We start from the raw sequence: 15,234 nt of genomic DNA on the forward strand, positions 1-15,234 counted from the left end.
CTCAGAATGACTGAGAGTGACTAATTGAGGAAAGTACAATAGCTTTATAAATCTTTATGTTCCAAAACAACACATAGATGTTTGTCAATTGATGACAGATGCTATCATAATTTGCTTAACATAAAAAAAATTTACTAAACTTGGCTTCTTTTTAGCTTTTTATTATCATACATATTTTCTTAGCAACCATTAAATGCATAGCATTGTATTGAAACATGAGAATTCAAATTAAGAAACAGCCCTTATCTCAGAGAACTTCAAAATAGTGTTTTACAAACCTTGAAGTGCTTTTTAAATGTTACAGTTATAAAATGAATATTATCTCCTTTGCTTTTTCTTCAATTTAAGAGTTTAACAGCCACAAAGAAATCACACACCTGTATATATGTATTCTGAATTGTTACAAGTTCCTCCCCAAGGGAAACAACAAGTTTTTCAATGCGTCTTTCATGAGTGAATGGCAAAATATCTGAAGAGTCTTCCGAACGAAGTTCTATCTGCCCAATTAGTAGGTTTGAAACAACTTGTTGGACAGCCTATACAAAAGATCAAAAAGTAGCAAATTTAATTATAGCCAGATTAAAAATGCTTTTACTAAATTAATATCACCATCAGAAATCAAAAGTAGTTTTTTTTTAATATTGAAATTTCTCATTTTTAGAATGTTGATGACCTAATCTACCCTAAAGATCAGCTAGCTATAAAAACTATACAAGTATGCTATCTTGATGAGTTGTTTGGTTTTGAAAAATTACTCTTTTATTAATCTTTTTTTTATATCTTTGTTACAAGGAATGGCTTGATGGAAGGAAAAAAGATGTAAGAATCAAAAAATGACAGATTTAAGTCAGATTAAGAAGGATCTCAAAAGCCTTCTAGACTAACACCTTCATTTTATAGATGAAGAAACAAGCCCAAATAGGTTATGTGACTTCCAAGGTTATAGATGCAGTAAAGCACCAGAAGAGATATAGTAACAGAAGAGGTTTTCAAAGAATATTCTACCTCTTCCTCCCACTCCTAGGATCTTACATTCTGGGGCACAGTTTTCCCAACTGTGAGGAATGTCCCTTCAGGGGAGTAGGGAATGGGGAAAGAGATGCAAAAATATTTTGGGATACAACTCCCATTACTCCAACTGCAATGAGTACAGCATATAAATAATTTAATATGATATGTTCTAAAGAGGTCAGATTTGAGATAACACAACAGGTGCAAATCTGAAGTACTTTGTGATAATATACTGCTTGCTCCATCAGAAAGTGAAATGTAAAATCTTAAAAATATTCTTTCTCAATGAATTAAAATACCATACTATCGGTTATGTTTCTAATATCTCTCATTTTGGTAAGCCAGTTGCCTAAAAATCCTACACTTTAAGAAAAAGTGAAGTTGTTCTTGAGTAACTCAAGAACAGTTATAATCGTCTGAAATATTTCACTTTTTTAAAATTTTAAACAGTGAAATAATATCCTTTTAAGGTAGATAAAAGCATAGACTGTGTGAAGAGGAAAAGCCTCCAAAAAGAGAAGAGTTAAAAACTACTATCCTGGGTAAAAAGATACCAACTCAGGGGCAGCTAAGTGGCTGAGTGGAATGAGAGCCAGGCTTAGAGACGGGAGGTCCTAGGATCAACTCTGACATCAGATACTTCCTAGCTGTGTGACCCTGGGCAAGTCACTTAACCCCCATTGCCTAGCCCTTACCACTCTTCTGCCTTGGAACCAATAGATGGTATTGATTTTAAGAGAGAAGGTAAGGGTTTAAAAAAAAAGATACCAACTCGGGGAGATTATGGAATGCTTCATGGAGAAAGTTATATCTGAGTTATTTTTAAAGGAAAGGTAGAACCTTGAAAAGAGGTAAGTCATCAACAAAACATTTAAAACATTAACCTTTTAAAATAGAGGTGGCACACACAAAAAACAGACAAAGTTACAGGATACATTGATTTATGATTGCTGCAACAAAATGTTTAGGAAAATAGGGAAGTATAGGGTTATTTCTCTAATCTTGGAACACCCTCAATGAAAGAAAGACATTTATTCATATGTTCCCTGAGCTAGATAAATCATGAATAGCAATTCTCATGTATTTATGTTTCTATTAAATGGAAAAAAATCATCAAACTTACCTTTGTGTCATTACCAGGTGTAGCACTGAGAGCCAATATTCTAAAGTGTTTCGTATATTTAACCAGTTCCCGTACCACCTGGAAAAAATATTTTTATATATGTAATTAAATAAGCATTCATAAAAAAAAATTTAAGACCTTTTTTAACTAACATTTTAAGTAAATAAAGGCTCATAATGATGATTTTATACTATTATGATAGATAAAAGACTACTGACTTAGATTAGTATTAAAATTTATGCATGCCTAATATTCAAATCCTGTACATGATTATTGCTCTTTACTTTTGAGTAAAAAATATTTCTGCCAAACTTTTTTTTAAACACTTTTTCTCATGACACATTCTCATTGGCACATTCATGTTTTTTAGATATCTGGGACAAGTAGTATAACTAGTTTTCCAAAAAGCACATTTCTTTTGGAATACTAAACTACAAATGAGAAATTTATACTGAATTACTTGGATTTTTAAAGGGAAAAAGTGAATGCCAATGTCATCTTTACCTTTCATTTACAAGTACAAATTTATGAAAAATAACAAAAATAAATATCTTCTATTTAGATCTACTAGCAAAGTAGTCAAAACACTATTTCAAAATGTAAAAAAAGAAGCTAAAAATAAATCATACTAAAGTTTTATTCTCATTGCTTTATTTGAGGCATGCAAGGTAGTGTAAGTGAACAATTCACAGTTCTTAAACATGAGCTCTGATATATCCTAACAAATTGGAAAGCTGGAATAGGGATGGACTCAGCAATAAATTATGTATTTGTTATCTGAGGGCTAACTCTACCTAAATTTAGAGGTTTATCATCAGGTTGGCAGAACAGTAAATAATTTTTCAACCATAAATCTCAAATACCATATACTAAGTCAAAAGTGGTATTCTTTGTCAGAACAGGGAGTACCTACACTGATGAAATCATAGGTTCTTTAAAGAATTTAAGTAAGAAGTAAAATATTGAATTTAGTTTAAAAATATATATTCTTCTGAGATGTCTGAAGAACAAACTGAGCTGAGTTTTTATGAATATATGCTCAATTCTGAATATTTACTACAAGCATTTCTTGATAAACATAGTTTCAAATAAATGATTTATCTCAGCAGCTACACAGAAAAACATGCTCATTTACAAGTTAAAAACCCTTAATGCAGAAATGAACACATTTCTTAAATTTCAGAGCCCTTCAAGACAAACCTTGAGAGATACTGAGTTTCGAGCAAGGAGTTTGTAATATATAGGAATTGTGAATTTAGAAATCAAGGTAAACTCTCTTTGTCCTTCCATTCATTTTGTTTTTCTTCTCCCCATCTCCTGTAAAACTCTTTCTGCTTTTCAATCTTATCAGTAATTTGCCAGGATTGAGTCAGTGGTTTCTAAATACTACACCAGAAAGTATATAGCTCAGAATTCACATCATAAAATAATTAGTTTAAATGCAATTGAAAAAAATGTCAATTTTTAACTTGACTTGAATTTCTCTATTTTTCCTGGAAGTTAATTAAAATGATTTCAAAATAAACTGATAAATCGATGTTAGTGATTTTAAAAAAGGTACATGGTTTAAAACTACAAATTCTACTTTTATATCCATTTTAATTCCCACTACAATAAATACCTTTTCTATACAGTACATATACTCTGCTACCTTCAGCCTGTCCAGCTATTTAACTCATCCTAAATTACTGCCAGATTATCCCATAGACAAGGGGTAACCTTGGAAAGTTATATAGAGATATGAGAAAAGCTATTTTAAACTTACAGCTTTTAATAGCTTTTTGAAGATTACAGTCCAAATTCACAATTTAGGGCTTTAATAATTTAATTTAATTTAAGGCTATTCCTAAGGGAATTGGGAATTCCATTAATTATCCTCTGCCAAGCATAATGCTAAGTGCTAGGAATACCAAGACAAAAGTGACAGGCCCTGCTCTCAGAATGACTGTTATAGTGGCAGAGAGATCATATTGGACTGGTAGCCAGAAAAAAGATTTTGGACTGGGAAGTCACAAAGACAATGAGTCAGAACAATAGAGTAGTCAATTTGACACATCCTTTTCAGAGATAAAACTTATTCGTGATGATTAAGTTTCCAGAGAAAAAGAATCAGGGTGGAAGGGTGGGAGTTGAAGAGGTAAGAGGCAGACAAATGATTACAACTGGCCCAGAGTCATACAACCAAAATGTGTGTATATTAGAGCAGCTTTCTAGCCACCATGCCATGCTGCCTCTCTGATGATTATGACCCCAAAATATTTATAGAATCATTACCTGGCAATAAGCATAGTTTCCAAGAGCTTTATGTGCTTCATCAATAACTAGACACTTAATTTTAACAGCAGGACAGGCTCCTCGAGAAAGGTCATTCATCATGACTTGAGGAGTAAGGAAAAGAACCCTTTTCTTATGCCATATTTCTTTCCTGATGAAAGCTTGGGTAGAACCTGCAAAAATAAGAACAAGCAAGATTCTAAATTGTTACACTTAAGAAAATTGGCCTATTTTTTAATCGTGATTTTTTTTCTTTGCTAACTGGCTTTTAGATGAACCTATCATTTTAAAGTACTCCACATCACAGGCTAAGTATCAATGTGGCTGTTATATAAGATTAAACTAAAGATCTCAGGATAAGAATAAAACATTTAAAAGCATCAAAATCACTAAAAAGGATTACAAAGGAAAAAGCCTAAAATTTAATTTTCACTTATACATATGGTGGTGAGTGGCCTAAAGTCACAATATATGTATATGCATACATACATAAACTGACAAAGGTAAATCTAAGCTAAGATCATAATCTCTTCTAGATATTCCATGCACCAAAAGGCTAGAGTTTGAAGGGTTTTTCTGAGATAGAAATAAGGCCCACATATGTTCAAGTTAGCTACAGATCTGTTAGCTTTCTTGTGGATCCAGAGTCAGAATCTTCCCTTGAACTACTGTGTGGACTCAAGAAAGTAACTTCATCTCAATACCTTGATTCCAAATCTGTAAAACTGAGATACTACTACTTGCTTATCTACATTACAATTGGGTTGCGGTGGGCAATTTAATGAACGTGTAAAACTATATTATATTATATATATATATATATGTATAAACACATATATATATATATATATAAAGTCATCTGTTATTATAAATCAGGGATCTTTTCTATTCCTACTTAACGCTAGTGCATTCCCTCTGAGATTGTCTTCAATTTGTCCCATATATTTCTCGACTGAACATAGTTTTCTGCTGGTTGTCTCCCCACTATGATCCTAAGCACTTGGCGAGCAACGACGGGTTTTTTCCCTTTCTTGGATTCTCCAGTGCGTTGGCATAGTGCCTGGCACTTGGTAAACACTTAATAGTGACTGAATAAATATACCAGGAGCTTAATAAATACTTATTTACTTAACAGCTGATTTGGTGCATTAGGAAGGTTGACCTTGATGAAAGGATGTGAGTAGGCGGGGTAGCATGCTGATGACAGGATGCTTTTTCCGGGACCCACCTACCCAAACCCTGACTCCCCCAGTCCCCTGTAATACCTGTCATCTCGGCCATGTGGCCCTGGGGGATGCCCATCACCCGGGAACAGGCCTCTATCTGTTGCGCGACCAAAGGTTTCGTAGGGGCCATGAAGACCACCTTGCCACTAGGGAACCAGCGGTAGAAGTTGTACATGACCACCGCGGCGATGAAGGTCTTGCCCAGGCCAGTGGGCAGGCAGACTAGGGTGTTGCAGAACAAAGCTGCCTCCGAGATGCGCAGCTGGTAGTCCCGCACTGGGTAATTGGTGGGATAGATCCACACGGCCCCCGCCCCGGAGCAGAATCCGCAGTCCTCTAGGGCCTCAGGAGAGACCGGGTTCTCGCCGCTGCCCGGACGCCGCTCGGCCTCGTACACGGCCACCAGCAGCACTTCATCGTCAGCCTCTGGCGGCTCCGTCTCGGGCGCCTCCACATCCTCTGGGGCGCAAGCTCCGAGGCTGACAAGGCCCTGAGGCTGCCCGACTCCGGAACCAACCTCGGAGGAGGAAAGAATGGAACGAGTGACCCTGGAGCCCCATGTTTGAAAGAGAGTCCTAGACCTGCCGCTCATGTCGACAAAAAGCTACGTGGTTCGCTCGGGCCTCCTAGGCCAGAATAAATAACTCAATGGTTGCCTTTCCATTGGAAAAACTAAAAAGAACGAAGAGGAAGAACTGCCGGACTCGGACCGGCCCGAGGACTCGAAAATACCGCGTCGCAGAGGGCGTCTGCTATGTGATTGGTCCGTATCCCTAAACCCCGCCCCTAAGCGACGAATGGCAACGTAAGTGCGCAGCTGTCACGTAGTCATCATTCCGTCCTCCTTCTGGCGCTCCACCCTGGAGGTTTAGAGTTTTAGTTTGGCTTTTCTAACCCAATAGATGTCTCCTCTCTCTTGGACTATTTGATTTGCTGGATAAATTTCATTGCTGGAGCTTATGCAGCGGACCCAAGGGCTATGGTTAACGTACTTAAAGATACTGATCACTTGCATCCAAAGCGCATTTTCAATAGGAACATTTTGTGAAAATCCAAGTGTTTGGATAAAAAGGATGAATTCATCTTCTATCTCTGCCACTAGAAAATTTTCAATGGCTCCTTATTTCCTCTAGGATAATAATAATAATAATAATAGCTAGAATTTATACAGCTCCTTTATAGGCCCTCATCACCTGTACTACTGCCTCACTTCTCTCTCCACACCGATCAGTCCTCCACCAGGCTGTCAAAGTAATATTTCTGAAGTGTAAGCCTGACTATGGCATTCTCCTACTCAGTAAATTCCATCAGTTCCTTATTACCTGCAGGATCTAATGTAAAGTTCTTTGGATTCCAAGTCCTTCACAACCTGGCCCCTTTCTTATTTTCCAGTCTTCTGCACTCTATAACCTAGACATATTGGCCTATTTACTGTTTCTCACACAAAGGTACTCTATCTCCTGTCTCCAAGTCGTTGCATTGGCTGTCTTTCCCTCGTGCTTTCCTTCTTCATTTCTGCCTCTTAGAATTTCTGGCATCCTACAGACTCAGCTCAAATGCCAAGAAACCTTTCTTGGTCTCTCCTGCCTCTGCTGATGCTATTCCTTCCTGTCTATGAAACAGATGATATAAACAGAAAGGAAGTTAAGGCTGATGAAAAAATCATTCTCCACATTTCATGAAAGAGGAATGATGATAGACTCACGATGCAAAATTGGATATGCATTTCATGGCAAATGTGTGGATTTGTTTTTCTTCATAATGCTTATTTGTTGCAGAAACTGCTTTTCTCCTCTTTCTCTCTCTCTTTTTTTTTATAGGGAGGGGAGACTTGGTAGGAAGAGAGAAACTAGAGACAGAGATGCCAAAAAGAGAAGAAAAAGTTATTGAAATATTTTTTGAAATTCACAGAAGAGAATTGGAGTACAGAAGGAAACAGACAAGCAAGGCATCATTTAAATTCACACATATTCGTTATATTTTTTTTTAACTATGTAATAGAGATTCAAGTTTCACACATAGTCCTCATTTTCTCTTCTACTTTATATTTGGAAATGTTCTTTTTCCTCATTAAATTCCGAATACTTTTTTAGAGAAAGGAATTTTTTCTTTTTAATTTTGCAGGAGAGGATACATTGAAAGGAGTAGGTTGATCAGAAGTGGAACATTGAGAGGTTAATAGATTTGAAATATGTGGAAATGGTGGAGGTCACATCTGAGGAGTGGGAAAGAGGGTTTGTTTTCCTATAGTCAAGGATGTTCAATATTACTGTGATGGTAAGAGTTAGAGAGGAATAGAAATATGTTTAACATTGGGAAGTGAGTCTGTTAGGGTCCGGGTGTTCGCCCACCACCAAGGAAGACCCTTAGACAATGCAATCAAGCAAAAGGGTCGTTTATTGATCTGGTGTGCACCAGGGAAACTCAGCCAAGAGAGAGTTCCGATTTCCCTCCTGGAGGCTGGGCCTTAAATACCCTCCAGCATGTATGGCCCCCAGTCCCTATCTGTTACATACAATTGTTGGAATGTTGCCGGCATGTATGGCTCCCCTCAGCCCTTATCTGTTACATACTGTTCTTGAAACCTTGACATTTTTATGTTACTGGGGTCTGCTCGGCCTCTAAGTTCTTATCTGGTACCTACTGCTGCTGGGATCTTGGCATATTTATGGTTCTGAACTTCCAAGGGCAGGCCGTTTCCTGCTCAGGGTTCCCTCAAGTCTAAGCAGAGGGTAGATACTATAGTACTTAAGGTTTCAACATAATCCTCATCTGGCCAGCCTACCATGTTGTTGTGCCCTAGAAACCCACCACAGAACAGGCAAGTGTAGGACATAGTGTAGGAGAGGAGGAAGGAACTATTGAATCCTGTCTATCTTCCCTTCCCAAGGGCACACCACATAGATTAAAAAACTCTAAAATTGTACCCCATATCTGGAATGTACTCCTTCATCATCACCACCTAGAAACCCTAGGCATACCTCAAAAGCTATCTTCAACAAAAAAAAAACCCTTTCTATATATTATTATGAAATATTATATATTATAATATGGAATAAAGTAGGTGAAGTGCTTTGTAAACCTAAGTTGCCATAAAAATGCTATTGTTATTATTACCTCTCACTCCATCTTGAAATTATTGCATCATATTATATATTTAATTGCATATATGAAGTGTTCCTGCCCCACTCCAAGAGGAATAAAAAATCCTAGGAAGTAGGTATTGTTATGTTTTTGTCTCTATAAACCCACTACTTAGAACAGTTGTCCTTCTGTAGTAGGCATTTAATATATTTTATTGTTTTTTAAAGACTGAGTCCTCCTATGTTACCCAGGTTATATAAGGATGATATTAGAAAATAAGTCTTGTTATGTTAATTTAGAGATAATAATTAGAGAAACTGGCTTGAAAAAGAATTGTAGTTTTAAACAGAGCTAAGACAGTGTCACTTTTGTGACAAGGAAATCACTTTAAAAGACTGATATATATTAATTTAAGGTCGCCAAGGAATTCAGCTATGTAATTCCTAAATGAAAACTCAAGTCAGCAGTCAACATTTTATAGAGTTTAATTACAAACAGGAGGAACAAAGGAATTAGAGATAAAGAGAGAGAGGGAGAGAGAAAGGGGAGAGAAGGGAATAGGGCTTAAATACCCCTTCTGTTTAGGCTGGGCCAAAAGGCCCAAGCCCTTAGATAGCTGAGGCAAAGAAAAGAGATCAGTCCCTATCACTCACGTGACCAAAATGGAGAAACAGTCTCAGGGGCCTCCACCTCCAGCTTCCTTCAGAGCCAACTCTCAAAGCACCACCTCTCAGAGCAAACACCTCTCCAACCCTCCACCCTCAGTCCTCAGACCCCTCTATCTTTAAGGAAACCATCCAAGTTCCCTCCCCTCAGTTCTCACATCTACCAATCACTGTCCATGTCTTCCCTGTGCCAATAGTGGCTCTAGCTTAACCCAGGACCACCCAGAGGTCTGTGGCTTTGCACATGTCTGTTGAAGGTCATATTCTCAAATAATTAAATCTTGATCCTTTGCTGCAGCCCTTCCTAAATCCTGTTAGGACTGAGTGGGGTGGAAATTGTATTTTCCAAGACCTGGTTCTGTCATTCCAAGTATCTCTATTGTATCAATTCTAAAATCAATCATGACTCAAAGAAATTCCTGTTCTATGTTTAAGCATAGGTCAAAGCCCTTTCCATTGTTCAGCAAAAGGTTTGTGTCCTAAAGTAATCTCAGGTAGGGAGGAGAAGGACCCTCCCTACCTAATGTTGGAAATGGGGAAATTTCCAACATTCACAAGCCTAAGAAATTTTAAGGTTTACAGTTTCAAGTCTAATGGTTTTTCTGTGCAGCAATTGATCTCTGGAAGTTGGCAAAGTCAGTCTCTCTCCCTCTCTCTCCCTTTCTCTCTTTTCCTATGTCTCTCATTCCCTTTCTCTCTTTCTCTCCAATCTCTCTCTCTCTCTCTCTCTGTCTGTCTCTGTCTCTGTCGCTCTCTCTCTTTCTCTCTGTCTCTCTCTCTCTTTCTGTCTCTCTCTCTGTTTCTCTCTGTCTATCTGTCTCTCTCACTTTGGCTCTCACTCTCACTCTCACTCTCACTCTCGCTCTTACTATCTGAGGTAGAAGAAAAGGAGGAAAAGACCTGAAGTGGTTTTTTTTTCCAACTTGGGAAACACTATTGACTATATATTACTATTTTATAGATTGCTTAACTCTGAAAAGACCAAAGAAAGACCTGGTCTTTGGTTTGTAACTTAATTCTTGTTGAGACTTAACCAGCTAGCCTTTGTTATTTTTATAACATGAAGGTGAATTAAAAATTATAAGAATAATATTATTAGTTTACTTAGAATACTAAAAATTTTAGTTAGATCAGGAAGGATTAGTATAGCCTGTGAAAACAGGAGAAGCGGTTCCTTGCAGAATCAAGGAGTTTTATTTGGTTGGAGTTAGAATCCCTTAGAGTTAGAAATCCTTTTATCCTTATATATTTCAAAGGATCCTTGCACCTAACCCTGAAGAGAAGTTCATTTATGAGCTTCACCTGTGGGGAAAATTGCACAGAAAGGGTTTGGAATGTTGGAGAGAAGATTGATTGAAAATGAAGGCAGTTGGTGGGGAGGGGAGAGACTTGGGAGAGTGACAGTTGGTCTTGTGAGAAACTCTTTCCTGGACATCGGGACTGAAAGGAGCTCTCTCCACCTCTCAAGACAGAAACTACCTCTTTTCCTGAGATTTTCCCAACTGTTTGCACTCCTTGGGTTCCTGTGTATTGTGCCATCAAACAACAGATTTAAGGGGGTGCTGCTTGAATTGTAAGGCCTGTCTTTAGAAGCATTAGCCCAAAGAGACAGGCTAAACCATCTCTGAAGCTCAGAATCTCTTTTCCTCTCGCTGTCTACTGCTAAAGACTTTGAATTTAAGAAAGCCTAGCATAGATATAGTATAGAATAGAAATAAAAGAAACCCTCCAAAAGCCTGTGAGGCCTGGGTTCAGCTCAACAGCTGAGAGATACTTGAAAACCAATCTATGCTAAGGTATAAGGCAATCCCTATTCCATAAATCCTGACACTTTCCCTTTTGGATTTGTTATTAAATCATCTTTAGTTAAATAAACAGTGAGATAATCTTTGTAAGGGTGAGCGGGGTCTGAAGGAAGGAATGTTTTCTTAGCAGAGAAGGTCCTATGTAACCTCAAGTTATGCTAAATCTTGAGGTACCCATCAGTGCCTCTCCCCCTTTTCACTCTAATTTAATATCTGAGTTTTTTCTTACATACTTCACTGATATAAACTGAAGATACTTTGTCAGCACAACAAACAGAGTATCTAAATAAGTTTATAACCCACAATCAATTCATTGCCTATTAGTTTTACAGTTCTCACTTATTATTTTTATAGTTTTGGTGAGTTACATAGGACAAAGAACTAGAAAATCTGATTTTTTTTTAAACATTATTATATTTGGTCATTTCCAAATTTTTCCAAATTTATTCTTTGGAAACAAAGATCATTTTCTTTTCCTCCCCCCCCCCCCTCCCACCACCTCTCCCATAGCTGACGAGCGATTCCACTGGGTATCACATGTGTCATTGATTCAAACCCATTTCCATGTTGTTGGTATTTTCATTAGAGTGTTCATTTAGAGTCTCTCCTCAGTCATATCCCCTCCACCCCTGTAGTCAAGTAATTGCTTTTCATCGGTGTTTTTACTCCCACAATTTATCCTCTGCTTGTGGATAGTGTTTTTTAGATCCCTGCAGATTGTTCAGGGACATTGCATTGACCCTAATGGAGAAGTCCATTACCTTCGACTGTACCACAGTGTATCAGTCTCTGTGTACAATGTTTTCCTGGTTCTGCTCCTTTCACTCTGCATCACTTCGTGAAGGTTGTTCCAGTCTCTATGGAATTCCTTCACTTTATTATTCCTTTTAGCACAATAGTATTCCATCACCAACATATACCACAATTTGTTCAGCCATTCCCCAATTGAAGGGCATCCCCTCATTTTCCAATTTTTGGCCACCACAAAGAGTACAGCTATGAATATTCTTGTACAAGTCTTTTTCCTTATTATCTCTTTGGGGTACAAACCCAGCAGTGCTATGGCTGGATCAAAGGGCAGACAGTCTTTTATCACCCTTTGGGCATAGTTCCAAATTGCCCTCCAGAATGGTTGGATCAATTCACAACTCCACCAGCAATGAATTAATGTCCCTACTTTGCCACATCCCCTCCAGCATTCATTACTTTCCATAGCTGTCATGTTAGCCAATCTGCTAGGTGTGAGGTGATACCTCAGAGTTGTTTTGATTTGCATCTGTCTGATTATAAGAGATGTAGAACACTTTTTCATGTGCTTAATAGTTTTGATTTCTTTGGCTGAAAACTGCCTGTTCATGTTCCTTGCCCATTTATCAATTGGAGAATGGCTTGATTTTTTGTACAATTGATTTAGCTCTTTGTAAATTTGAGTAATTAAACCTTTGTCAGAGGTTTTTATGAAGATTGTTTCCCAATTTGTTGCTTCCCTTCTGATTTTAGTTACATTGGTTTTGTTTGTACAAAAACTTTTTAATTTGATGTAGTCAAAATTATTTATTTTATACTTTGTAACTCTTTCTAAGTCTTGATTGGTTTTAAAATTTTTCCCTTCCCAAAGGTCTGACATGTATACTATTCTCTGTATACCTAATTTACTTATAGTTTCCTTCTTTATGTTCAAGTCATTCACTGCTGCCTCCCAGCCCGCGAGAGGCTGCAAGGTGAGAAGATAGAGATAGAGTAGAAGTTTTAGATCCCGCGAAGGGCGTGAATGAGCCGACTTTAGAGATGTAAATAATTGAGTCAGTAGACAATTATTATTTATAAGAGCCACAGCTGCTCCGACCACTGGGTGTTACTATCCAGGCTGACCCACCCAATGATCTCAATTTAACACTACACTGGTCAGAGGATAATGCTAGCTCAGATGGAAAGGAGATCAGAAACTAAAGGAGGTAGATAATGCTAGGTAGCATTAGGAGAAAGAGAGAGGAAGTAAGGCAGGCCTGGCCTAAAGACCAGGCCTTAGTGAGAAAGATAGAGAGGAGTCAGGGGAGAAGATGCTCCCTTAGCAAACCTGTGGATGTCCTCCAAGTGGGCGGGCTGGCTGTGGCTCGTTTATTTATAATCTTGGCAGCTCAATACATATTGAACAGTTATATGATACCTCAATGCATATAGATGAGTTACCTGCGGTATTCCCATTGGATAATGCAACTTATGACAAGGTGAAGGTGGGGTTATTATCCCCGGGAGAGTGAGACAAAGGAAAGCCAGGTTTCGCGCCTAAACTTCAGCCACACTGGCAATAAAATTTATTGCCGTGCACAGGATGGCCATGTGCTCACTCACAATCCTTGTCTCCCCATAATGCCTATGGGCTGGACTGCTACATTCACCTATTCTGAATTTATCTTGGTGTAGGGTGTGAGGTGTTGAACCAAACCTAATCTCTCCCACACTGTCTTCGAATTTTCCCAGCAGTTTTATCAAATAATGGATTTTTGTCCCAAAAGCTGGGGTCTTTCGGTTTGTCATAAACTGTCTTGCTGAGATCATTTATGCCAAATATATTCCACTGATCCTCCTTTCTGTCTGTTAGTCAGTACCAAATTGTTTTGATAACCACTGCTTTATAGCATAGTTTGAGATCTGGGACTGCAAGTCCTCCTTCCTTTGCATGTTTTTTCATGATTTCCCTGGATATCCTTGATCCTTTGTTCTTCCAAATTAACTTAGTTATGGTTTTTTATAATTCAGTAAAGAAGTTTTTTGGTAGTTCAATGGATATGGCACTAAATAAGTAAATTAATTTGGGTAGGATTGTCATTTTTATTATGTTAGCTTGTCCCACCCATGAGCAATCAATGTTTTTCCAATTGTTTACATCTAGTTCTAACTGTGTGGAAAGTGTTTTGTAGTTGTGTTCATATAGTTCCTGTGTTTGTCTCGGCAGATAGATTCCTAAGTATTTTATATTGTCTAGGGTGATTTTAAATGGTATTTCTCTTTCAATTTCTTTTTCTGATATGGAGTTGTTTAGGTAATTTATTTCTTCCTCTTTTAGTCTAGGCAATTTATATTTTTGTAAGTATTCATCCATATCACATAGATTGCCATATTTGTTGCCATATATGTTGGCATAGTAGTTTTTAATGATTGCCTAAATTTCCTCTTCATTAAAGGTGAGGTCTCCTTTTTCATCTTGTATACTGTCAATTTGGTTTATTTCTTTCCTTTTTTTAATTAGACTGACTAATACTTTCTCTATTTTATTTGTTTTTTCAAAGTACCAGCTTCTAGTCATATTTTAAATCAATAGTTCTTTGACTTTCAATTTTATTAATTTCTCCTTTGAGTTTTAGGATTTCTAATTTAGTCTTCATCTGAGGATTTTTAATTTGTTCGCTTTCTAATTTTTTAATTTGCATACCCCATTCATTGACCTCTGCCCTTCTTAATTTGTTAATATATGAAATCAAGGATATAAATTTCCCCCTGAGTACTGCTTTGGCTGCATCCCATAGGTTTTGAAAGGATGTCTCATCATTGTCATTTTCTTCAATGAAGTTATTAATTGTTTCTACAATTTGTTCTTTACCTAACTTGTTTTGGAGAATCCTATTGTTTAATTTCCAATTAATTTTCGATTTACCTCTTCATGTTCCCTTACTAATTATTATTTTCATTGTATTGTGATCTGAGAAAGTTGCATTTATTATTTCTGCTCTTTTGCACTTGTTTGCAATGTTTTTATGCCCTAATACATGGTCAATTTTTGTGAATGTACCATGTGCTGCAGAAAAGAAGGTATATTCCTTTTTTGTCCCTATTTATTTTTCTCCATGTCTACTAACTCCAATTTTTCTAAGTTTTCATTCACTTCTCTTACCTCTTTCTTATTTATTTTTTGGTTTCATTTATCTAGTTCAGATAGAAGAAGGTTCAGGTCTCCCACTAGTATAGTTTTTCTATCTATTTCGTCCTTGAGCTCCTCTAGTTTCTCCTTTAGAAATTTGGATGCTATGCCATTTGGTGCATATATG

General features: G+C 37.3%; 1 protein-coding gene across 2 annotated transcripts in view; it reads right to left on the reverse strand.

The window, feature by feature from the left end:
• Nucleotides 1–6,392, reverse strand: part of FANCM (FA complementation group M) — a 92,542-nt gene extending 86,150 nt beyond the window's left edge. Inside the window, exons 1-4 of one of the 2 annotated variants that reach the window (XM_007472922.3) lie at nt 5,674–6,392; nt 4,409–4,581; nt 2,135–2,212; nt 378–536 (exon numbers count right to left, since the gene is read on the reverse strand). In XM_007472922.3, coding sequence (XP_007472984.2) covers nt 378–536; nt 2,135–2,212; nt 4,409–4,581; nt 5,674–6,226 — 963 coding nt within the window. In that variant the 5' untranslated portion in view covers nt 6,227–6,392. The remainder of the gene's footprint in view (nt 1–377; nt 537–2,134; nt 2,213–4,408; nt 4,582–5,673) is intronic. The other variant, XM_007472923.3, reaches the window with a different exon arrangement.
• Between the last annotated feature and the right edge of the window lie 8,842 nt (nt 6,393–15,234).

The sequence above is a fragment of the Monodelphis domestica genome, chromosome 1, assembly GCF_027887165.1.
Source record: "Monodelphis domestica isolate mMonDom1 chromosome 1, mMonDom1.pri, whole genome shotgun sequence".
Taxonomy (NCBI): Eukaryota; Metazoa; Chordata; class Mammalia; order Didelphimorphia; family Didelphidae; genus Monodelphis; species Monodelphis domestica.